The sequence below is a fragment of the Vigna angularis genome, chromosome 3 (assembly GCF_016808095.1).
Source record: "Vigna angularis cultivar LongXiaoDou No.4 chromosome 3, ASM1680809v1, whole genome shotgun sequence".
In the NCBI taxonomy this organism is placed as follows: domain Eukaryota; kingdom Viridiplantae; phylum Streptophyta; class Magnoliopsida; order Fabales; family Fabaceae; genus Vigna; species Vigna angularis.
This window is the reverse complement of record NC_068972.1, coordinates 11,570,201-11,595,459: the sequence shown is the minus strand read 5'-3', so window position 1 is coordinate 11,595,459 and position 25,259 is coordinate 11,570,201. Positions and strand designations below refer to the sequence as shown.

At 34.2% G+C, this 25,259-nt stretch overlaps 3 protein-coding genes across 4 annotated transcripts; 2 read left to right on the top strand and 1 right to left on the bottom strand.

The window, feature by feature from the left end:
• The first annotated feature begins 5,618 nt into the window (after positions 1-5,618).
• On the top strand, positions 5,619-8,510 carry LOC108342569 (protein PIN-LIKES 3). 2 transcript variants are annotated; one of them, XM_017580359.2, is made up of 10 exons: positions 5,619-5,823; positions 6,226-6,305; positions 6,406-6,530; positions 6,652-6,773; positions 6,881-7,081; positions 7,231-7,323; positions 7,639-7,739; positions 7,828-7,880; positions 7,973-8,158; positions 8,253-8,510. In XM_017580359.2, exons 1-10 carry the CDS (start codon positions 5,689-5,691, stop codon positions 8,375-8,377), a joined length of 1,221 nt encoding a protein of 406 aa, XP_017435848.1. In that variant the 5' UTR covers positions 5,619-5,688; the 3' UTR covers positions 8,378-8,510. The 2 variants fall into 2 exon arrangements, with proteins under 2 accessions (XP_017435848.1, XP_052731028.1); XM_052875068.1 differs by having other exon boundaries at positions 5,738-5,823; positions 6,105-6,305.
• A 1,507-nt stretch (positions 8,511-10,017) lies between these two features.
• LOC108342215 (protein unc-13 homolog) lies at positions 10,018-14,425 on the bottom strand. Its single transcript, XM_017579947.2, has 5 exons — positions 13,565-14,425; positions 12,265-13,143; positions 11,718-12,173; positions 11,423-11,609; positions 10,018-11,252 (listed from the first exon to the last, which is right to left on the bottom strand). The coding sequence occupies exons 1-5, from the start codon at positions 14,108-14,110 to the stop codon at positions 10,279-10,281; spliced, it is 3,042 nt and encodes a 1,013-aa protein (XP_017435436.1). The 5' UTR covers positions 14,111-14,425; the 3' UTR covers positions 10,018-10,278.
• Positions 14,426-18,029: 3,604 nt separating this feature from the next.
• On the top strand, positions 18,030-21,628 carry LOC108343404 (cellulose synthase-like protein G2). The gene is made up of 8 exons (XM_017581665.2): positions 18,030-18,793; positions 18,876-18,983; positions 19,324-19,446; positions 19,716-19,928; positions 20,002-20,101; positions 20,217-20,386; positions 20,478-20,825; positions 20,932-21,628. Exons 1-8 carry the CDS (start codon positions 18,188-18,190, stop codon positions 21,487-21,489), a joined length of 2,226 nt encoding a protein of 741 aa, XP_017437154.1. The 5' UTR covers positions 18,030-18,187; the 3' UTR covers positions 21,490-21,628.
• The last annotated feature ends 3,631 nt before the right edge of the window (positions 21,629-25,259 follow it).

The window sequence follows — 25,259 nt, the reverse complement described above, 5'->3', positions numbered from 1 at the left end:
CATCTCAGCAACTACAAAAAATCGCTACAATCACAGGCCAAACCAGAGAGAAGAAAAGTGGGAAGAAGAGAGGCTCCTGCAATCACAGTCCACAAGCACTTCCCTACAAAGACACTGATAACCCCAAAAACACCAAACTCCAATCCCCCATACCCATCAACCGATCCCACACCCTTCTTTCAAAAAAACCACATCTTCACAAAAACACCACAACCCTTCTGAAGCGGGCATTGAGGACGCGCTCTTCTCGGACGCGATCTTCTCGGACCTTGCATCAACCCAACATAAAGCACACAGGTGAGCAAAGGTGGGAACTTTGCGAAGCGGGCATTGAGGAAAAGGAAGAGGGTATGCAAAGGTGGGAACTTTGCAAAGCGGGCATTGAGGAAAAGGAGGAGGGTATGCAAAGGTGGGAACTTTGCGAAGGTGGTTTTGACAGCGTGCTTGGCTTCTCGATTCAGCTCGTTCCGGCTCATCTTGGCCTCGAGAGATCCGCGTCAGAGGTGGATGATAGTGGAGAGTTGGGTGTTCGAAGTTTCGGACGAGACGAAGCGAGCGTCGCAAACGAGAAGCGGTGAGAGATTGGCGGTTTTTAGATGTACTGGGGTGAGGTGGTGGAGGAGAAAGAAGGTGGTTGTGGTGGTGGTGGTGGAGGAGGAGGAGGGGAAGGGTGACACAAGTGCGGTGGTGGTGGAACCATAGGCAACAAGGACGCAGGCGAGCCAAGGAGTGGCAGTCGTGGACGCAAATGAAGAATGAGAGAGAATGAGGAAGAAGAAGCTACACCGAGGAATGAGAGAGCACGAGAGGAAGAGGAAGAGGCTGTTGGGCGGAAATGAAACGTGTGTAGGATTTTCAGAAGATGAATACAGCTACTGCCTCGGTTATTAACGAAACCCGAGGTAATATAACCATATAGCACCGGTTAAGAGCAGAACCCGAGGTATAAAGTGGCACTCAGCGGGGTGTATAGGCATCGGTTGCCTAGAAAACCGAGGTAATAACGCTTTTCAAAAAGTTGTGAGACAGAAAAGTCTAATTTGCAGTGCTGGTGCATAGTTATAGATCTCGGGTCTTTTAATGACCGAGGCAATATCACCATTACGTCTCGGGTAAAATGTAACCGAGGTATATAGTTTTATACGCTTCGGATTTTGCGTAACCGAAGCGTATATAACGCGTCAAAAGCTACTTTTTTTACTAGTGGTTTATATTTTTTTTCATCAACTTTTTATCTTTCAAATTTTTAGATCGGATGTAATAGTATTTTCTTATATCGATTTGTCTCTAGTGAGATTGCTATTGTATCTCCTAGTAAATCTCTTGAAAAACCCTTTTAAAAAAGAGTCATGTACTTCTCAAAATTTGAGTGTGTTATTTTTCTTTTGCTGAAAATTTGAAACTGATTTTATGCATAGTATTAATTCATCTGGTGTTTGACTAACAATTAACATCTATTAATGCTATGACGTCAGCCTTCTTTATTTTCCACATCATATTCTTCATTTTACTTTTATAAAAAAGTTATTGGTCATTTTTTATGATATTTTTTTAGGTTAATTGATTTTTGAATTCACGTTGTTGAAGGTTAGACGTTGATTTTGTATTATAGTGTATAAAAATAGTATATTACATTTAGTCATTTACTATAATGATAGAACCAGGACATTTCTCAAAGTTGACCATCTCTTCTTCTTGCTCAAAGTAGACTGATCTTTAACAAAGAGAGAAAGTGGTTAACTATCCAAACTTGTTCTCCAAAGTTAAATCAATTATCATATCTAAATCCTTTTTAACATGACATTCAATTAGGCTAAACATCATTTACGTGGAAGAATTAATGGATAATCATGATTCTATTTTCTCAAAACTCTGTACTATTAATTAATCCAGCACGTGAGTAATTCATATCTGATGCGTTTTTGTCAAATACTAAAATACATATTGATAGTGAAAAGCAAACCATAAAATAAAAGCATGACTCAACACGAAAGGCAACCAATATAAATACCTACACCCCATTGGGATGCTTCATCCATCGTCTTGCTTCCTACAGTTTTCAAACACACAATCATGAAGGTTGTAAACTTCATTTTGGCGCTTATTCTGGTTCTTGCAGTTCATGTTGAGCCAAACCTAGCTGGTAGGGTATTGAGCATGAAAAAACAACTGAACCTTATGTCTCTAGACAAGGGTCCAGTGCCTCCCTCAGGACCTTCTACTTGCACCTACATCCCAGGAACAAATGGCAAAAACTGTCCCCCTTTTGAAGAAAGCAATGTCGCAGGAAACTTTCAGCCCTACGGAACTCAAACTTATCCTCGTCTCGTTGTTCCGTTTCCTTTTGCATCCAACAAACATTGAAGCTCTCTTTAAGTATCAAAATCTTTCTTGTTGTAAGTTTAAACTAATCTCTGACCATAATTTTTCGTGAAGGGAACGCTGCAATACATGGAAGAAATCAAAGGTTATATTATATATTATATACATACTGTATGTGTTCAAGAATCTGTATTTATTATTATCTTAATCTGCAATGCTCTGCAGTTTCTTATATGCTTTATTGAGTTGCTGGATATGTACATTTTTTCTTTATAGACTCTTGTTCTATGTTGAGATGTATTATATATAAATGTTATCTAAAGATAAATTTGATTATGGCAGTGCGTCTGTATACTAAAAGTTAATATCAAGTCATTTTTCTTCCCAGTGATTATATTAATATTTGTTGAACTTCATATGGTATAACTAATATACCGCCTTTAATTGTGGATTTGTAGTGTGAGATAATATAATGCTTTTTCAAAACTAATAGATTAGTCGTAGAAAAACACTAATTCCTTTAAAAGTATACGTTGTGAAGTTTGGTTTCTCTATAATTATCCAAAATATTCCATGTTAAGGTGGACTCCAACTCAGAAGGTGATGATTAATTATGTATAATCTTCTCTACTTACGTGTTTGGATTAAGTTTGATCAGAAGAGAAGAAAATAACCAAATAAAATAGAGATAACCAGGTGACTATGGCTGAATTCGTATTTTGCGTGAAAAAGTTTCTTTGTCCCACGAATTACAAATTAGGGAATTTAATAAATTTAGATAGTGATATTATACTTATCAATAATTTATGTTAACTTTTCAAAACCATTTTTAAAATTATTGGAAATTTATTTTCTTAACATTTTTGTTTAATTAACCAATATAACTCTACTTAGAGATGTTTTTCTTATTAAACAAGGTATTGCAATAGACAATATGAAAGTCATCGAGTCGAGATAAACTTGGCCAAAAAAAATGAAATTGTAAAATGGACTAAAGATAATGCTATTGATTGGAACGTTTTATTAGAAAAGTATAAGATGAGATCCTTTCCTACATTCGAACAAGTGTTCTTCTCGGTTTACTCCTTTAATGTTTATGGGAATGGGAGTCACGCATACTATATTTGTAATTACTTTCTTTAGTTTTCTTTTATATAAAGTCAAACTTTAAATATCGATAAGGATTTGTCCAATTTAGAAAAATGTCAAAAAAATTTTATCAACAAATGAATAATTAAAAGGAATTTATTTATAGAAAGTATAGTATTTTATTTTAGTTAAACTATATATAATGTACTATATTACGTCTTGATAGTGATTTTTAATGCTAAAAAGATTTATTTATCAGTAGTTGCTTATTGAAATGCCTTTACATGTATATAACAATAGTAATAACTCCTTGACCATAAATGCAATGTATAAATTCTGAACTCTTGTTTCAAGATTAAAAATAAATATCCATCAACGTATGTGGTAAATGTGTGATTATAGTTGATAGTAAAAGCTTAACTTTAATTAATTTATTTATTTATTTAATAGTATAACATCAGCAATCAACTAGAATTTAATCCATTACCTCCCTTCGTAATTGATCTCATTCTCCTTATAATATTTGTTATATATAATTTTTAATATTTTATTTAATCAATACCTTATTATCTAAAGTTATTGTATTTGACAAAAGTAAAAATTTGCAGAAAAAAAGAGAGTTTGTTATACCATGTTCATCACAGTTTCTTTAACATTAAGCACTACCCCGTGTTTAGAATGTCTTTATTTTTATAAGAAACTATTTGCTACATTTAGAATTCAAAATGTGATTTCCTTGCTATTAAATTATTTTTATCTCATTACAAAAAAAAAAAAAAACTTATTGTCATAGGATATGAATTGATTTTAATTACTACTTCCTTATTATAATCCAATGAGTAAATTGCACTTATCTATTATTTTTCCCCAAAATTTGGAAGTATTACATTGTCATCATCTCATATTGAAAAGTATATCTAATCAATTTAACTTATCGTTCAAAGAAGTTATATCCTTCTTTCCTAAAGCATATATAAATATTACATTTTGTCCTCCACTTTTTTGTTAAAAATATATAATTGAATTGACTTAACGTAACATTGCAAAATTATTCTTTAAAAGATTTTAAAAATATTTTTAATTTGAATTACAATAAAATAATTTAATTTATCAAGTTATCAAGTTATCATTTACTCTCACTCAAAGAAATAGGTAAAAGTAAAAAGTAAAAAATGCTATAAACAGAAAATATAAAAAAAATATCCGTATAAAAGAATAGAGAAAAAAAAATGAAAAAGACTGGAATAATCAATTACTAAGAGTTAAAAATGAATATAGCTTTGAAGACTTTACTCTTTTTTCCATTGATTTGAGAATGAGAATAAAGAATAACTTGATAACAATATTCTTAATGATAATGGATTAAGTGAAATATGAATAAAGTGAGAAGAGTTTATTAATTATATATATTTATTTAAGTTTTGATCCCGCTATGTTGAAATGAGGTGAGATATTATGGAATAAAACTAGTATGTTCAAGAAGTTGAAGTATTGTTATTTGAGAATATGAGTTCCTTAGTGTAAGATATGTTTTTGAGTTCGACTCATGGATCAAATTTTGCTGACGCTTCAAGAATCCAGTTCCTTTTTTTTTATATTATTATTATTTTGTGGACGCTAATTTGTAAATGAATGAGTAAAATAAAAGATGAAACATGCGCCTAAGTTTCACAGAACATTTTAAAATAGTGGCTAACAAAAAACGATGCTTTTATTTTCCACGTTCGATTGTTCGAGAATAAAAATCTGTAAGTCCAGAGGGTCACAATGCAAGCAATATGAATCATAAATTCACCACTCTCATTCGTTTGTTTTCTTACACCTTTATGCAATTTTTAAACATAATATTAGAGTTTAAAAATGGTGGTGGAAAGTGTGTGTTCGTGTACATATAGTTTTTAAAGAAATTTAAACTAAGAAAACAAAAGCATACGAACTTGTACTCACTCACACTCCAATAGTTTTCAATTATACCCATACATACATTTTCTCTAAGGAATTTATTCACCGTTGGTGTCGGGAGTGTGTGTACTTTTAGTTTGTGGGGTTATCAGTTCTTCCCAATTTATTAAAAACATGTTGGAATCACTCTTCTTCTGCTGCCAGTGCGATGGAATATTTTTTCAATGATAGTGTTTGCTACATGGTTTCATGTGCCACGCAAAATCCTATTTACAGAAGCATGATGGCCGCTGATTCATATAGAACTATATATTGTGAAGCTCATAAAACATATTATTTGCACCATAGTGGGATAGTGTAAAGAAAGAAGACACAATGGAGTTGTGGAAGCTCTTCACAACTGCACTAATGCCAGTTCTGAAGGTGCTCATCATTACTGGTCTTGGCACCTTTCTTGCTCTCCACCGCTTTAATATACTCAGGGAGAGTGCTAGGAAGCATTTGAATGCAGTATGTTTTATTTTCTCTTCTTTCTTTTCTTTTTCTTTCCTATGATCTATGTTTTTCCTGTAATTAACTTTTCATTTTTCTTACATCATTTTAGGCTTAACATTTTAGTTTCTCATAATTTTAACGTAGTATTAGACACTTCTCATAACGATTACTTAATGACACTAGCTTAAAATTTATGGACATTTGTTTTAAGTCAAACCAGAATAACGATTTTTTATCATTGTATTTAATAGAATTCAATCAAACCCTTTTTCATTCATATTTGCTGTATATTGCAGAATCATAATGTCATTGACAAAAATGTTTTGGCTTCATGCTTTTTCTTATCTTGATGGAACAAAGGGTAAAGGAGAGAGGACATTATTTGGTAACTCACAACTAAGTGAATTTTTTTCACAGCTGGTATACTTTGTCTTCACACCGGCTCTGATTTGCAGCATCCTGGCTAAAACTATAACATTTAAGAGCCTGGCTATGGTGTACGTTGATTTCTTGCCACTCTGCAGAATTTTCAATTTTATTTTCCATCTATTTCTCTCATTGACTGGTCTAGCTGAGATGATTTTATGAACTTTGAAGGTGGTTCATGCCATTGAATATTCTTTTGACGTTTATCATCGGGACAGCACTGGGATGGTTGTGTTTGAAAATAACAAAAGCAGCTCCTGATATGCAAGGCCTTGTGTTGGGGTGTTGTGCTGCAGGTAGCTCACTTACTGATTTTGAGTAGTTAATCTGATAGATCAGATCAAGCCAATGTTGAGTCATATATATCAGACATACAAATTTAATTTTCTCACTGTTCTAGATTTAATATGAGTACAGGAAATCAAGGCAATATGCCTCTCATCATAATTCCAGCAGTCTGCAAGGAAAGTGGTAGTCCTTTTGGAGCTGTAAATGTTTGTAATACAAAAGGGATGTCATATGCCTCTCTGTCCATGGCAGTAAGGCGATCTAACCTGCCACATTTGTATAATTGAGTAGGTTCATCATACACAAAACATAACAGTTTTGATTTAAGATTTTCCTTTCTCTATTTTTGGTTTACCAGATATCAAACATCTACATTTGGACTTTTGTGTACCAAATTATCCGCGTATATTCGTGCCGGAATTTTAATGTGAACAAGGTTGATAGTCCCACAGTAGGTCCAGTGTCAGCAATCGAAGCAGATCTCGAAAACCATTCAAGTACACCAGAGGTTACTGCACCACAGACCAATGATCTTGTCACTCCATTTAAAACTGATACGGTTAGTCTGTGTTCTGATATATTTTGAAATATGGATGCATTATCTGTGTTCTGATACATTATACATGCATTTGAACTTCAACTATGATATTCTCGTTTGTGTTGTACTCCTTCATGAAGTCAATTACAATTTCCATTTGTTTTTTACAGGTATCAAAAGAAAAGCAGATTACTAAACCATTAAGAACATTAGTGAAAAGGCTCAATTTGAAGATTCTATTAGCACCTCCAACATTGGGATCGGTATGCCAATTATTCTCTTGATTTCTTTTTGTTCTTCTCCCCATAAATCTGTCTCGAATGTTTTAGACAAAATAAGACAAGTATACTGTACTCTGCAAACTAGGAAAACATCATCATTAAGAAAACATGTTAGACATGTCAACGAAATAACGTAGTTAAAAATTGTAATGGAGGTAGTAGTTGTTTGGATCCCTTGGTTTAGTGTTTGAATCATGATGCAAGTTGGAGTATCGAGTAAATCATGTATTCATACATCACTATTAGCGTTACTGAAACCACCTTATTTATTGACAACGCTGGTTTTTCTATACGTAGTTTGTAGGACTAATAATTGGTGTAGTTCCTCCTTTCAAAAAGATGTTTGTTGGTGATGATGCTCCTTTTCGTGTGGTCGAAGACTCTGCATCCATGCTGGGGTAAGTTGCCTCCTCTTGCTATCACCACCTTCAAAAATGTATTACTCTGTCACGATCATAGTTCAGAATAGTAAGTAATGTTTTGCAGGGACGCATGCATTCCAGCAATGACTTTGTTAGTCGGAGCAAATCTTCTAAATGGTAATAACCAACATCATCGTTCGATGTACATTGTCATGTCTTCGTTCTGGAGATGAACAAGGTTTTACTTAAAAATTGTTAATTTTATACAGGGCTAAAACGTTCAGGACTGAAGCCTTCAGTTCTTGTGGGGATCATCGTGGTTAGATACATTGCCTTACCAATTTTTGGTGTTTTCATTGTAAAAGGTGCAATTCGTTATGGTATTATCCACCAAGATCCATTATACCACTTTATTTTACTCCTTCAATACGCTCTTCCACCTGCAATAAGCATAAGTAAGTTGATTAAGATTATTGTGACAATTTAGCGTTTCATACATACTAATTAATAGGCACACCATACTTATATTTTACTTTGTGACTCTGGAAGGTACAATCACTCAATTATTTGGAGCCGGTGAAACAGAATGTTCAATTGTTATGCTAGTAACCAATGTCTGTGCCTCGTTCACTCTCACACTATGGTCCACATTTTTCATGTGGCTTGTTCTATAAATGTATTTACTTTCTTTACCCTGTCAAACAACTTAAACGTTATTCAGTCAATTAGGTTTAGTGGGATGTACAATTAATTCCTAGCTGCTTCACTTTGTACCAAATTTCTTCAGTCATTATACGCATTATGTCATGAGAAAGTATTATTTCAAATACTAGAGAAGAAAACTACAAGCAAGACATGAACGCAACATTTAGAAGAAAATTTCTCACATGAATAAGCAAAAAAAAAAATGTGCTGACGTAATCTAGTATGTAAAGAAAGATCTGAAATTATCAAAGCAATAGGTGGAAAGTGATTCTGATAGTCAACAAAAATAGACAATATGTTAAAACTTAAAACTTATTCAAGCTTTGATTTTCTTGATAATAAGGTGTAGTTTTCCAACTAATAGCACAATTTGAGATAGCAAAGAGTAAAAATATGATCAAAATTACATCTTCATCAATAAAGTTTTGGTGAAAATATGACCAAAATATTTGATCCGCAAAACAATTTTATCTAGCTGGGTAAAGCATTAAGAACATTTTCCATCCTTTTTACCGGTACCAAAACAGAGACGAGTTATGAAACCATTAAGAACATTAGTAGAAAAACTAAATCTGAATTAATGTCCTATTACCTGCAACTATTGGATTGGTGTGGAACTGTTCTCTTAATTTCCTTCTTCTTTCTTTTTATCCTTCCATAGTTCTATCTAAAGAATAATAAAAGAAATGTACCATTATAACTCATGCCAACTGGGAAAGAATCATCGATCGTAAAGTAGTTAAAATGTTCAGCAAGAAAGATCAACTTCACAGTCACGAGACAATACTAAAATTCATGTTGATCAACAACTGTCACACCACCACAACCAGCTTAGTCAAGAGGGAATTTCTTTTCTGATATTCACTTGATTTAGCCTTTTTTTTAAGTGGAATTTTTACTGAACCCACCAATAACATCGGAAATTTTAATGTCGAAAATCCTCTCGGAAAAAACCACGCGACCTAGTCCAGAAAAATATCTCCACTATGAAAGTAGGATTACAGTGTTTCTCTCACTCTCTGAGGATCTCTCAATAAATCTCACCCTCTCGGATGATATACAAAACTCTCACTTTCACATTTACAGTATCTTCTATTGTACTGTGTCTACACTTCTCGGTATTTCTCTCACACAAAAAACTCTATTTCTCTCCTTCACCGTGGCTCTCTTTTCTTCACGGTGGATGATGGATTCTGCAGTGTGGCTTCTCCTTCTCAGTTTCTCTTGCCACGTTGCTTGGCTTCCAATTTATAATTGAAAAGAAGCAAAAATACAAAAAACAAGTTGGTGTAGTGGAGCACTTCATGGGGAACTTTTGCAGAAGTGGAAAACATTCTTCCTCAATCTACGGTGCATCATAAATGTGGATGGGTCCTAATATTTGTTTTATTCCATCACTTTATAAATAACAAAGTCAAATACTATATTGAAAACCGTTCCTCCTTTTTATCCATGTTAATGTGAGAATTATTTTCCTTAAACAGCGCTTGATCATTACGAGAGTAAGCATTATTGATTACTTTTGTGAAGATGAACGTGCTAGATAATTTGGAATGAAACACGTTGCTCAAGAACTTGAGTTCAGTCAAAGTTAGTAATTTTTCATGAATGATCAAACAAACATTGCTCTTTTGACTGTTCTTTTCTCCATTTCGGAGCTTATGTGCTTTCAAACACATATATGGTCCCTCCTTTTTCCCTCCCCCTCCCAAACCCAGCTCCGTGCACCTCTCATATCCCAAAAAAAATATACAACCCGCTCCCTCCCCATAGAAGCATAAGTTTTAGAAAGTAGGAATCATAAACAAAAAATGCATTGCCAGATCGGATTCTCTGTCCTTCAGCTTTTTCTCCTTCCTTCTTAAAGTCTTTATTTCCTCCTTGGCAATTGGAAGGTTTTCTTCAAGAAAAGATTTGCTGCACGCTCATTTCTGTGGCACAACACCCTCAAGATTGTGTTGGGATCTGATCTATGCCACTTTCCTGTAGTTGGAGGCATTGGCAACTTTAGTCCATTACCCATCAAACCTATCGCACTTGACGTACAGCTCACAAGGCTTAAATCTTCTATCAACTGTTCACTACTTTGACCCATCAATGCAATCACTCCCTCCACCACTGCAGCCTCTCCATCGACCACATTCTCTGCTATCAACCCCTCCACACTGTTGCTGAAAACTCTCTTCAAATTCTCAAAGTCCTCTCGGATTACCTCGTGGTCATATCGGCTAAACACCCGTGAGCTTCCACCACTAAGCAAAACCATAAGGAATGCATCATACGAGGCCTTCATCACTTCCTTCAATGCCAACGGTTCAGCCTTATCTGTTAGAGTTGTAGTCATTAGTGTCAGATTCTGCTTAAGAATTCTCAGTGCAGCTTTCATTTGCCCTCTTGCAACACCACCGACGTAAAGGCCATCATACAACACAGAGGCTGAGTCATGGAATACAAGACGGTATGCAGCAACTTCTGAGACATGTTGACAGGCTACTAGAATGGATAAGTTCACTGATTCAAAGAATGAACCAGAACTCTTGCGGTTGCTTGCAAAGCGAAGGCGATTTGAAGGAATAACTCCGGGGTTCATGGTGATTGTTCTCTCAAGAGAATGAATTTGATATAGGAGATAATGCAAGGTGTTGAGCCGAACGTAGAGGCGTTGTGTTCCACGGCTAGTGGATGGCCGAGGCTTCTGACTTTCATGTTTTCCATTAATGTTTCGTAGATGAGCTTCAAAACCAGCACTGCATGGAGCAGCCATCTTCCACAGTTTCGTGAACGTTGAATCGCTGTTGCATCTGGTCAGCGGGGGAAGCATGGGAATGAAACTCTGTTTCGAACCTGGAAGAGGGTAGAGTGTTGTGAGATAAAAACCAAAACCATACAATTCAAACTATATTACTCTATAGTGACAGTTATTATCATTATGATATATTGATAACTGTGTATAAATTCTTCATGTTATTATAATATAGTTGGTAAGTAGTTATTTATGAATTCAGACTAATTACCACATGAAGCAACAAACTTCATGTAGTCGTGGAAGAGGTTTTCCAATCCATCAACAAGATCTTGAACTAAATCTTCTGTAATTGCAATTGGAACTTTGAAGAATTCTTCCACAGTTGTTCTGGCCAATTTCATTAGCTCCGCAGCTGATTGTGCATATGACTCTGATTTGGAGTTTGCATTCCACGTCTGCATTAAAAAAAAAATTACAAGTTACATATTCTCTGATAAACAAAATTGTGATCATTTTGTGTCCTTCCACTGCGAAGGAATAAGAATCATATAGCCAAAACTTACTTCAGTATCTTTTGCCGCCTGCAAATACAGTTTTCCTTGGAGCAATGAATCATCAATCCATTTTCCTAGAAGACTCAATATGATTGAATCAACATCATAGGGAGCCATTTCTCTGAATACTGTTTTGCCGCCATCGTCGCACTCACTAGCTTCTTCAACCATCATTTGGACAATTCCCTTTTCTAGCTTTCCAGACTTCTTCAACACCTGAACTGACTCAGTTGTCAATGAGTTCACTTCACTTACATACTGCTTCAACATTTTTCCAAAGCAGGAGTGCAGCACCATTGCTGCAACTGCACCTGCTGTTGAATGCCATTTCTTTAGAATTGGACTAAAATGATGTCTTTCCTTCAGCATCAACGCTTCAGTCTCCTGAACCAGTTGGAGCATAACTTCACTGAATTCTTTCCTTCTTTCAGATTCAGCAGACTTGGCATTCACTGTCTCTAACACCTACACCAAATACAGACAAAGAAACACAATATTATTACAAGACTTGGCTAGGGTGGAATACTAAAGCTAAAGTTATAGGTTATATCCAAACCTTATCGAATGCATGTTTCATGGAAGAACGAATATAATTATCAATCCGATCTCTGTAATCCACTATGGCTGTGCCTCCTTTCTGCTCCCTTTCCCCTTCAGTGAATGTCAGATCTTCACCTAAAATCTTTGAGGCTGTCAACACTACAGGTACAAGGTTTTCAATTTGACCAGCATTCCCTCGTTGGAAATACTCATGGTAGTTAAGCAATCTCTTCTCTGCCCAACTCTGCATTGAGCTCAGCACTGATGATACTATCTTAACATACGTAGATTCCTTTTCTCTCTTAGCATCATTTGCCACCTCATTCATCATGGCATGTGAGGCACAAAGAAGGTCAGCTTCAATCTGGCCAGTGGTTACGTACTGCTTAAACAGCACCCAAGCGAAGCACACATTGTGAATTGGCAAGGTAATGCCTAATATAGACCAAGTTTTCTTCATCAACTCAAGTAGCTCGTCAACCTCATCTAGCACTAGTGTTTCATCCCTACCATCAAAAATGGATTGAAGAAGAGATGTATAGAGATGAATGTTGAAAGGGAATCCATCAGCCCAGTGGCAAACATCAGCAGGAGTACCATCGTGGGTCCTCCATGACAAAGAAACCACAGAATTGCAAAGGCTTCTCATGGTGTCTGAGTTCTTGCCAGCGTCTATAGGTTGGGACTCCCCACTTGTTACAATGTCCCTGAGGCGCGTGGCAAATGTGCTGGTCTTTTCTAGAGGGATTGCTGGGTAGAGGAGAAGCCCTGCTTCAAGGACTTTGAGCTGTCGAATTTGCCACATATGGTACTCTTGTGAATCACTGAATTCTGAGGGCTTTAGGTGACGTATCAGTTCCAGGGGAAGGATAATAGTTTCTGCACGCCTTCCCATCTGAAATCCAACAACCAATTACAAATATTTAGACCAATAGCTTCCACATTCTATATACAACAAAAACCACGTGTATTACTACACTTATTTCCTTTACTATCCAAGTTTCTTTCTATTTATGCATTCTTTTTCCATCACATGTACATATCCTATTCTTTTTCCCTTTCACACTATATGCCACAAAATGAAGGAAATTTTCATATGGTGTGGATTCATCTCTTGTTAGAAAATGGATTATCTTCGATGAAATTTTCGCTGGATGAGATACACATCTTTATATATGCGCATGCTTGTAATAAAGGGTGTTCATGCAACATTACTCTTCATAGAAATCCTTTAGAAAATAAAGAGCACCAATTGAATGCAAGCACATATATACGTTGTGGAAAAACAAATGAAGAATGGAAAATGGAAGACGTACTTGGCCCACGAGGGTCCGCATGAGGGTTTTCCTCAACCTATAATCATCGTGCTCCGTGACCCTCATCTGCTGCCTCATGATCTCAGCCGCCGTCATGGGTCGTCGTGGCTTGAACGACGGCACGGATCCCGAGAGAGGGCTGCCGGGGGCACCGACAGGCGAGGAGGGCATGGAGGAAACGCCAGTGCTGACCATCCTCCGGGAAGGACTCCTCTTCACCATCCTCAACCCCAACATCTTCTTCACCCTGCTCATCGGCTTCGTCACCACCTGGTTCGTCTTCCCCCCTTCGCCCCCGCTACCGTTGCTCTCATGGTTAGAATAAAACGTGAGGGCATGGCGGCCCCCGAACCCTGGCGAGGACCGGCACGATGTGAAAAATATCTCGTACGCCGTCTCCCTCACTTGGTCATCGTCAAGGCCATGGAGCTTGCCGAATGGCCAGGAGAGGGCGTTGGTGTCGGGGCGGCGCTGGCTGTGGACGTGGTAGTCCAAGCGGGAAGAGGTGGCGGAAGGGTAGGACTCGCGGCGGGTGTGGTGACCCATGCCGGCGGGTGAGCGTGGTGAGGGTTGGGAGTGTCAGAAGTGTGGGGCGAAAGAGTAAGGGAAGAGAGAGTGCATTTTGTTGGGTTAAAAGGGAGGGGGAGGGAAGGGAGGGATGGTGGCGTTGCATGTTGTGATGTTGTTATAGTTAATGTGATAGCAGTTTCATGGGAGAATCAGAGATTATGGTTATGGGTTTGCCAACGTTGTCACCGGCGAAGAAAGCGACATGGTGTGGTGTACGTGTGCATGCATGTATTTTCCTTTCCCTTTTTAGCCCTTTTTTGTCGGAGGGAAAGCCTTTTTAATGGACTGGAGAAAAGGGGAGCCACTGCTGTAGCATTTTGTGTCTGTTTTCTTGGTTAATTAACTAAGCCAATGTTTATCTCAACTCTCTTTCTCATTCAGATGTGGATCCCTATCTCAAATCTAAACTATTGTATTTTAACTGTGATTAAAAAGGACAAACTAACTCATCATGTCTCTTTTCTTCTTTTGGTTGGACGTTTTTAAAAGGCTTGTAGTTTTTAAAATTTAAATTCTACTTTTATATCTATTTTTTTTATTAATTTCATTATAATATTGAAAGATTAAAATAATAAAAATCTATTAATTTGGAGCTTAAACTTATACCCTCGCCTATTCAGATCCATCTTAATACATACAATTTAGTTTTATAAATACTTAAAAAGTAAATAAATATAACTGTGTATAGTATTAATAGTATCAATAATGTCGTGAACTTATTAAAATGCATAATAATAATAATAATATTATTATTCTTTTCTCACAGAATTATCAATCATCTGTATCTCAATTAATAGCATTATCAAAATTCACCACTTAAACACATCTGAATTGATTCTAAAAGATATCGTTAAAACAAAGAACTACATCTTAGACAAACAAAATTAAAATAAATTTTTATATTATAGAACGGTATTTAAATAAGTAAATATATATACAAAGGAATGAGAGAGATAAATAGATATTGTTCTTACCATCATTAAATGGTCTTCCCCATCTAAGATGTGTCTTTCTCTTTTGATGTATTTTTCTTTTAAGGGATTCTTTTTTATTTACTTGAACATTAAACTCACACGGTATATATGGGTTAACATTTCTTCACGAATTTATAAAGTATATTTATAAAGATTGTTATTACAAGATGGAGAATAATCTTATAAGACCACTCTTATTCACTATTGGTAGTTATATTTATTGATCATCTTTGTTTTTTAGTATTTTATTTCAATTGGTCCAAATTAAAAAAAATTACAAAAAACACTTTGATGAAATCAGTGTTTGATTATATCGATCTCGGATAAACATAAAATAAGATATTAAAAAACTCAATTTTTTAATCATTATAATTATATGTACTTATAGGATTAGTTGATGTGTCTAGTACTAATTAATCATGAATTAATCTTGACCCAAACATGATTTTATCATGTTTATCGTTAATTATCCCGAAATAGTTTTATTAATTTCTTAGGATGTTATAGTATTATCTAACCAAACTCTTTAAGTTGATTAAACAATAATTTAAAATGAGATTCATTTATTCCAAAACCAGAACTGGCCATCACCCTTCTCCTCTTGCTTCCGGTCTTGTCACAACACATACACGGCCTGGAACTGGCCATCACCCTCATTTAGTCTTCTTTTTCTCTTAGCTAGGAATGTTTTTGTTGGTTGGTGAATGCTGTTACAGAGTTGAACAATAAGGTCCACTTCCTATTTTTATTCTGAAGAGTGTTCACGGCTGCCACCTTCTCTTGGTCCTCTTTCTTTGGCCTTTCAACATTTCTTTTTGTACCAGAGGCTGCTGCATGGATTGGAATTTCAATTTATTGAAATGGAGAAGGCATTCACGTCCATCAGAGAATAGAAGAGAATTTGGTTTTGGCTTCTTCACTTTATGCTTTCACGTGATGGAGATGTGTGGCTAGAATACTTTAGCACTTCATTTTAAATTATTGTTTAATCAAAGGAGAAGAAAGGTGTGTTTACTTGGTGAAAGAAAACTCCAAATTCATTTTCTGCATGAGTTACGTGAATGATAGATCAACCTTGAAATATTTTAATATATGTTGGAAGGGGTTTGCAGGAGAAGTAAATGCCAATTGTTTTTTCTGGGAAAAAGACAAGAAGTGGTAAGAGTTTGGAGTGGTAAGCACGTGAATTGCTTGGAAGATAGAATTGAATTGGTTGTTGGGAGGCCACGGTTTTCTTTGAAAAACCCACTTCATTTTGTTTTATTTTTTTTAGTTAGTTGTTGAGTGAAGAAGGTGCAGAGGTGGGCAACTTTTATTTTGGAAAAGAAGTGAAGTATGTTGAAGGTAAGTGGGTCACGGCGTGAGCTTGTGTAGTCGCATGGAGAAAAGAGAAGTACACTTTCATTTTAGGAGGCTTTCAACTTTTATTCCAGGAGCAGTTTACTTGCTTAATTTATTTTATTCACGCCAATTTCATTTGTTTATGTATTGCTCAAGCACTTTATGAATTTTTCTTGAAATTTTATTTCAACGTTTTTAATTTTGCTTTATTTAATTTTCAGTTCCATTTTAATTTTCCATACTAAAATCAAAACATCCATCAAAAACCCTTACACTTCGTTGGTTTCTAAGAGACGACCTAGGAGTCACTTTCTAATCTATACTGTATTCTTTTATACAATCAAATTTGTATGCGATGCGACCCACGTATCAATTGTTAACAACAAATGTCAGTTTTTTGTATTTTATAAAGCATGAATTATGAACGTGTAATAATAACCAACAACAAACAAGTTCAATAAATAAGTTCTTCAAAACCAAAACGAAAACTAACATTCACAAGGTAAGTTCGTCGAGAGAAAAAATAAAATGCGCGGACAAGAGTACGAAAATAATCGGTTAAAACAAACAAAAATTATACATAAAGTAATTAATTAACATGCATTTGTATCAAATGAAAGAAAGATGACATGTGATGCCCGTCTCGTTCAAGAAAAGTTTGAGAAGAGAAGAGAATACCCGCCCAATTTTTTTTATTGAATTCACTAACCTTTTGAAGTTGAATTTAAAATTCATTCGACCTTTTATATCCTTTTAGATAGAATTACAATTCTAATAATTGCATTTATTTACAAAAATGTCACCACTCATTTTTAAAGTTGGTTTATTGGACGCAGAACGCGTGACGTTATAGTTGTTTTTGTATTAGTGATAGTACCTAATAGAACAAACAAAATAATATTAGAAATATTTTTATTAAACAAAAATAATTAATGAAATCAGTGAGTAAAGATAATAATAAGATAAATAAATAAATAAATAAGATGATGAATATCTTATTTCTTCATTTTTCTTACTATAGTAACATGCTGGAAGTATATTGATAAAAATTTATCACACTCCTTTTTCTCTCTTTTTCTTTTACCTTCTTCATTTGGTATTTATAGATAATAAGTTTTTATTTAATCTTTATTCTTCTGTAACTATGAAAGAAAAATATTTTTTCTCTTCTGAGAAAAGACGTAAGTTTCTCGGCTGATTAATTTTAAAAAGTACTGAATTATAAACTTGGGGTATTATAACTGATGGGTTGAAATCCTCATTCTGAAACAATACTACCCTGTCAACAAGTAACATTTGTCTCATTAAATTAAAATCAAACAATGTCCTCAATCATTACATAACATTATCCTATAGAAATTAAAGGGTAGGACAGGTTTAACTTTTTTCCATGAATTCCCCATCAGTCTCACGTATAACGATTGTTACAGGAAGAAATAAACGACGTTTTTAATTATGTGTTGTGCGAAAATGACATAAAGTGTTCAAAGTTTCCCACTTTTCTAGTACCAAATTCAAACGATTAGATTGCGATCTTAATAGATTTTTTTTATAATATTTTAAGAGAATTCTGTGTCATTGGTTCAGATAATGTTTTCAGTGTAAGTAAAAATATTTTTTTCCGATAAAAGCTAAGTTGGGCAGTGAAAAGTTTCATGCTTTCTATCAGATATTTCAATGAACTAGAAGAACAGATACAGTCTTTAAACCTTTAGATCATTGGAAGGAAGGAAGAACAATGGAGGAAACTCTTCCTCTCAGTGTTAGCCATGTGAATAAGTCTTTGGTTCTCACCAATAGACTATACATGCTCCTCCATTTTTCTGCTCTTTGTTTCTTGGTTTATTATAGGCTGTGTTTCTTCTTTCAGGATCCACAAACGCGAGAAGCCTCTTTCTTCCCTTGGCTTCTTGTTTTTGCCTCTGAAATCATTCTCTCCTTCATTTGGATTCTTAATCAAGCTTTTCGTTGGCACCCCATTTCCAGAACTGTGTTTCCTGAGCGATTACCACAAGATGACAATCTCCCTCCCCTGGATGTGTTCATATGCACTGCAGACCCCACTAAGGAACCCACTTCGGACGTAATGAACACTTTGTTATCGGCCATGGCACTGGATTACCCACCAGAGAAGCTGCATCTGTATGTTTCTGATGATGGGGGTTCGCCTGTCACCTTGAATGCCATGAAGGAGGCTTCGAAATTTGCGAGGTGGTGGCTTCCTTTCTGCACAAGATACAAAATAGAATGTAGGTGCCCCAAGGCTTACTTTTCTATCTCAGAGAGTGATGATGTTGATTTTGATGTGAGCTTTGAGTTTCTTGCAGACAAGAAAATGATCAAGGTGGGTTTGTGTGTGAGATGAAGTTAATTTTCTCTGAAATTTTGAATTTTGGAAGTGATAGTTGATAGTCAAATTTCTGCAGGAAAAGTATGAGGCTTTTGAAGAAGGCATAAAAAGAGTAAAAGAAGATCAGGACAACTCTGGAGATACTACTGTCAGAAGAAGTCAAAATCATACACCTATTATAGAGGTACAAATATGTTATCCACAGTATTATCCTTTGGTGAAAGAACTGTAAATGGACTGATTTGAATAGCGTTGGTATGCTCAATTATAGTTCATTTATCTCAGATTCAAAATTGTATGTTAGGCTTAATTAGTGCTTGAACCACAAGCGTATCACAAAATTGATTCATCCCTATAAGTATTTACGGATAAATGGCTAATTTTCTTTGAGCAGCATCTGTTTCAGTGAATTGCAGTGATATTACAACAAAAATCATGTTTGCATATGGCACCAGGTTTACTTTTCAATTTTCATGAGAAAATCCAATTACCCAACTTATCAAAACAAACACTGATGATGGCAGGTGATACAGGAGAATAGCAGCAGTGAAATAGAGCAGGTGAAATTGCCTTTCCTTGTCTATGTTTCCCGTGAGAAAAAGCCTTCTCATCCCCACCATTTCAAAGCCGGGGCCCTCAATTCCCTTGTAAGATTCTCTACATCTCTCTCTCTGTACTATTATTAAAGTTTCTAGGACAAAATTATGCGACTCAACCTATTGGAACGAGGTGAACAGGACTAAAATCTCGATACTGTCACTGATTCAATTTGCAAAAAACTGACAAACATATGTAACACAAAGATCTGAATATTCTATTAAAGAAGACATGGGCATACAGTGACCAGTCACAAGCAGCTTTACAGATTTGTAATAAGATATTTGAATACTTATTAAATATGTATATGTTCTTGCAGTACCGAGTCTCTGCTGTCATAAGCAATGCTCCGTACATTCTAGTGCTGGATTGTGACATGTTCTGCAATAGCCCAGCTTCAGCACGCCAAGCATTGTGTTTCCACCTTAATCCCGAGATATCTCATTCACTTGCTTTTGTTCAATTTCCTCAGAAATATCACAACATAAGCAAGAACGACATATATGACAGTCAGCACAGATCAGCATATAAAGTACAAGATATCTATCATTGTGTAGAATCTATATCTTCAAAACAACGTTGTATCTAACCAAGCTTTTACCTAGGTTCTATGGCAAGGTATGGATGGGCTCATGGGACCGGTATTGTCTGGCACAGGCTTCTATATAAAAAGGGAATCACTATATGGAAATTACAAAATCAAAGGTGTGCAGCATGATGATTTGTTTATTGAAATTTTGTCATTTGGGATGAACATATACATACATACATACATAGGCACACACTGCATACTGATACAATTTTATGTTTTGGATGTTAGACACTGACCTTGAACTCCAACAATATGTTGGCACATCCAATGAGTTCATGAAATCCTTAAACCAAAACTGCACTACAGATTCAGTCACAGCTGGACGTACATTGCCTTTAAAGGAGACTCTTCTATTGGCTTCTTGTAACTACGAAATTGGGACTCAATGGGGTAAAGAGGTATGGAGATATTTTATAATCCAAGCATATATAGCTTAATTCATGTATCCAGCTTAAACAATGCAATTCTTTTTTCGGAGTATGCTTCCAGGTTGGGTTCCTGTATGGTACAGTATGTGAAGATGTTCACACCGGATTCATATTGAATTGCAATGGTTGGAATTCAGTGTTGTGTGATCCACCACAGGCACAGTTTCTAGGAAATGGTACCACTAATTTGAATGATTTACTAGTTCAAGGCACCAGATGGTACTGTGGACTGCTTGATATTGGTTTAAGCAGGTTTTGCCCTCTTATATGTGGGCCTTTAAGGATGTCTATACTTCAGAGTCTTTGTTATGCACAACTAACATATTTCCCTCTCTATTGCTTGCCCCTTTGGTGTTTAGCAATTGTCCCTCAGCTTTGTCTGATAAGTGGAATTCCTTTGTACCCAAAGGTAACAATTAAGCCTGTTCCTCCTATGCCTTCATTTTTTTCTTGAATTCATTACATTAGCTTTCAAATACTGAAACACAGCTCTCATGATTTTACTTGTGTGTCAGGTCTCAGACCCATTTTTCTTCATTTTTCTGTTTATCCCTCTATCAGTTCTCACCAAGCACATTGTTGAAGTGATTTCAACTGGAGGAACATTCAGAAAATGGATAATTGAACAAAGGATGTGGATGATTGTATCAATCACATCTCATCTATATGGATGTTTGGATGCTCTACTGAAGAAATTTGGTTTGAAAGATGCTAGTTTCTTGCCAACCAATAAAGTTGAGGATGAGGAACAGACTAGGCTTTACCAAATGGACAAATATGACTTTAGAACATCAAACATGTTTCTGGTCCCAATGGTTGCACTCCTCAGCATCAACATATCTTGCTTCATAGCGGGCATATACAGAGTGGTATCAGTGGGAAATTGGGACCAGATGTCCATACAGCTTTTGCTTACATCTTATATCATTGTTTTCAACTATCCAATAATTGAAGGGCTTCTTATAAGAAAAGATGTAGGGCGCATTTATCCTTCACTTCCTTTAGTTCTAACATCAAATATCTTGGCCACAACCATCGCTTGCACACTTTACTCTTTACTAAACAAAGTATAAAGATCACTTTTCTCTGGGCCAAGTAACATTCATCCACCTTTGCTTTTAATGCACATGGATGCTGTGTAGTGGAGAACATAACTGCTGTAACAGTGTAACATGATGTTCCATCAAATAAAGCAATACATTCAAAAATCCACACACTTCTTACATTAGTCATGCAATCTTATTATTTACTTTATCTTTTTTTTATATTTTGTTGAAAGTTATGTCTTTGAATCTCATTTTTCTCAGTAAAAAACTAGTTACTGGAACAGTGTAAGCTAGTTTATTGAATTGAAAATATTAGCTAATGAACTACTTGATAACATAGAATGTGTTATTTGAATTTTTAAAAAGAAAATGGATAAAAATATATTTTAAATTAATCATTGAGGATAAAATGAAAAGTTAAAAAAATGATCACTTTTAAGCTAACCTAGTTTTTATAAACTAGTTGGGTAGCTTATAAAAATAAACTAGCATCGGTTCAAGTAATAAACACCCATTAACCATCCTTTTTTAATAATATCTTTGATACAAGTAAAATTTAAATCGTTTGAGTTCTGATTAATCAAAATTGTAATTTTTGATAAATTATAAAGGAAAGTTAAAGAGACTGTTGTTAACAATTTTAAATTATTATTAATTTTTTTTTCATTTCAAATTTTAACTCTTGTTCTCTCAAATTGTGGCTAATATTACTATTATTTATCTACATTTTAATTTTCTTTTATATTAATAAGAGTCTATAAAATAAGGTTTTAAAACGAGACTCGTTTATTTTAATATTAAATTTAAAATGAGATTCATTTATTTTAATATTAAAAGTTTAAGCATATTTTATTTAACAAGTTTTATTATCTTAAAAAATGTTATCTTTCTAAAACTTGTTCTTTAAGAGTCATTTACTATTTTTTTAAGGTTTTAAATCATAATACAATCAGAGAGTACTTGAGTGATCATTGAAGCCAAGTCTTCAAGTCTGATTAGTTCTTGCATAAGAGTAAGTTAGTTTCTATTCATTTTTTCAGTTTGTACATGTGAGATGTTTTCATCTTTGCATGTGTCATCTGAGTTCCCTATAGGACTCTTTGTTAAGTGGTACTAACGATAATCTCCATCGTGTTTTCGTGATTTGTAGGAGCATATAGGATTCTTTGAGCTGTTGGAGTCGTTCTAGGACCATTAGAACTATTTAATCCTCTTACAAATAAGGAAAGCTAAATTACTTTGATTTTAATTGATACACAACTTATAATTGACTATTGTATGCTTGTATGATAGTTAGTTTGTGAAATTGAGTTGTTTGATGAATTATTCCCTATTAAATTGAGTTAGTAATTTTAAATCTTCTTAATGATTGTATGCTGGAATGTAAATATGATTGAGATTTCATTTAAGGTGAATTGAATCATTGAATTGTGTATAGTCTCATTGTTGGTTTATTTTAACATTTGTGGTTAGTGTTATATTAGTTCTACAAGATTGGAATGGAATAAATCTGCATAATTCTGTTCTGCAAATTATGCAGATTCGATAGACGAGTATATGCTCGTTGGACGAAATTAATATCAGGGAGCTATTGACTTAGTGGTTATTGGACGAGAAAAATCTCGCTGGATGAAACCAAAGTCAAAGAGTTCACTAACTTGACACTCACAAAGCGAAAATATAATCGTTAGATGACTTTTGAGAGCATTTAGATATGAAAGTTCCAGTAGTATTTTCGTTGAGCAAGTTATTTGGTGGCTGAGCGAATGAGTTGTCAAGTATTATTCGCTAAGCAAGCAAATCTTGTGGTTGAGCGAAAATACCAAGATTTTAACTAAGGTTGTATATGTCTCTTATCGTGAGTTTAATGTGAGTGATTATGTGAAAATTAAATCAGTGGTTGGTTTAGAAACATGACATGTGAATGTTTGGTACTAATCCATGGATGATTGGTGTGTTAAATGGTGTATTTATTGATGTAAGGATTTCATATTGGGAGTTATCCTGACACTCTAATAATCATCTAATATCTCAAGTAAATAAGGGTGATGTATGTGGTGAGAGGAACAGAAGGTCCTAGTCTAGGGGTTTTACCTTGGTCTAAGGCCTTAATAGACCAACCTTGTGTGTGGTAGGGGTGAAACTTGTCAGTAGCTCTGCAGAGCAATAGAGGCCACCACAAGTACATAACTCATTAGAGTTTACATCAATACATATGGTCAATACATATGGTCAAGTCTATAATTAGTTATTGTATGCTTTAGGATTGTTGGATATACTTGTATTTGTGTGTTAACATCTATAATTCAATTATATAAATGTTCTTTTAGTATATTAGCTTACCATTTTATCTTGTTTATATGTTTGTTTGTTTTCTTGTTTGTTATTATCACCTTAATGGTGTGAAAATGAAGAGATTTTTATTGACCAGTATAGGATGAGATGATCTTGAAGCATAGGATTTAATTTTCACGTATTTTGGTTTTGAAAGATTCTATTATGCTTTTGATTATCACTCTTAATAATATAGGATGTTGTATATATATTTTAGTGTTATAATTATTTTTTGCATAACTATAATAACATTTATATTTTCTAAGTTAACTTTTCTTTATATTAAATATGAGTGATGATTCATTTAGTAATTAATCACTATTAAAATAAAATGTTATAATAAATTAAAAACAAATAAATAATATTATAATATTTATTGTAAATTTTAATATCTCGATCTCGTCATTCTTTTAAATTATTATTTTACTCTTGATCATCCACATAATTTTTTATTTGCTTTTCTAGTCAAGAATAAAACCAATTCTACGTTCACACGTATAAGCTATTTTTCTCTTCTATCATAAATTCGACAATATATCTTTTTTTTCTTTCCATGAACTTTCTGCTTCAATCAACTGATGTGTTTTATATCAAAGAATATAAATATCAATTTTATTGAATCAAATTATTTATAAGATATATATTTAATCAATTTTAATTATTTTAATATTTTTTGTTTAATTTTGATTATGTAAAAACTCTGACTTTACATGTTAAATCATGTAAAATTCTTTCTTTAGTAAATAACTTAAAAGACGAATGGTTTTTTTCCCTTTTCGTTTTTAATTTTATTTTATATGAATAACTTTTTTTCCACACAATTTTTATTATTATGTGAACAACATTTAGCTCATAAAAATTTGAAATCGAAAATTTAACTGTATATTTAAGAAGTATTACTTATCATTAATTTCACATTGTATTAATATATAATTAAATTTATAAAAATTATTTAATCCAAAAATTATACCATGAGTATACAAACATTCTTTTATTGATATGTACTGACTAAATTTAAATAAAATCCTTTTTCTCGTTTATTAATAATTTTTTTGTACATAAAGATAAATAATTATTATGGTTTAAGATATCCGTATGTGAAAATATATAATAATATATAACGCGAAGATATAAAAAAAAATCAAATAAAATATTTCACCATCAAATATTATTTTAGTTTACTGTTAAGACTCTAATTAATATCTTTGAGAGATCTTTGTACAGTTCCCTTTTCGTGGGAAGACTTTTGTAGGGTTCTCTTATGAAAAAAAAACAAAAAATTGGTACCTGTCGTCCTATCTTATCACGTTCCTATGTCTCTCAGCTAACTATATATTTAAGACAAACGTTGAAATAACAACTTTCCAATCTATATTTTTTAACAAATTCTTTATTTTTTAAGTCCAGATAGATATATAAAAATCCAAAATGTGATTAAATCGAAGGAGTATATTATTAACATT

What these genes read in the sequence shown, in the direction of transcription:
- LOC108342215 (XM_017579947.2), bottom strand. Translation starts at nt 14,110, where the DNA reads ATGGGTCACCACACCCGCCGCGAGTCCTACCCTTCCGCCACCTCTTCC. An exon ending in TGCGGACCCTCGTGGGCCAA is followed by an intron (nt 13,144 to 13,564) that starts GTACGTCTTCCA and finishes GTTGGATTTCAG; the next exon opens with ATGGGAAGGCGTGCAGAAAC. An exon ending in GAAGTTTGTTGCTTCATGTG is followed by an intron (nt 11,253 to 11,422) that starts GTAATTAGTCTG and finishes ACCCTCTTCCAG; the next exon opens with GTTCGAAACAGAGTTTCATT.
- LOC108343404 (XM_017581665.2), top strand. Translation starts at nt 18,188, where the DNA reads ATGGAGGAAACTCTTCCTCTCAGTGTTAGCCATGTGAATAAGTCTTTG. An exon ending in AGCACAGATCAGCATATAAA is followed by an intron (nt 19,929 to 20,001) that starts GTACAAGATATC and finishes GCTTTTACCTAG; the next exon opens with GTTCTATGGCAAGGTATGGA. An exon ending in GAATTCCTTTGTACCCAAAG is followed by an intron (nt 20,826 to 20,931) that starts GTAACAATTAAG and finishes CTTGTGTGTCAG; the next exon opens with GTCTCAGACCCATTTTTCTT.
- LOC108342569 (XM_017580359.2), top strand. Translation starts at nt 5,689, where the DNA reads ATGGAGTTGTGGAAGCTCTTCACAACTGCACTAATGCCAGTTCTGAAG. An exon ending in CTAGGAAGCATTTGAATGCA is followed by an intron (nt 5,824 to 6,225) that starts GTATGTTTTATT and finishes TTTTTTTCACAG; the next exon opens with CTGGTATACTTTGTCTTCAC. An exon ending in TCCACCTGCAATAAGCATAA is followed by an intron (nt 8,159 to 8,252) that starts GTAAGTTGATTA and finishes TGACTCTGGAAG; the next exon opens with GTACAATCACTCAATTATTT.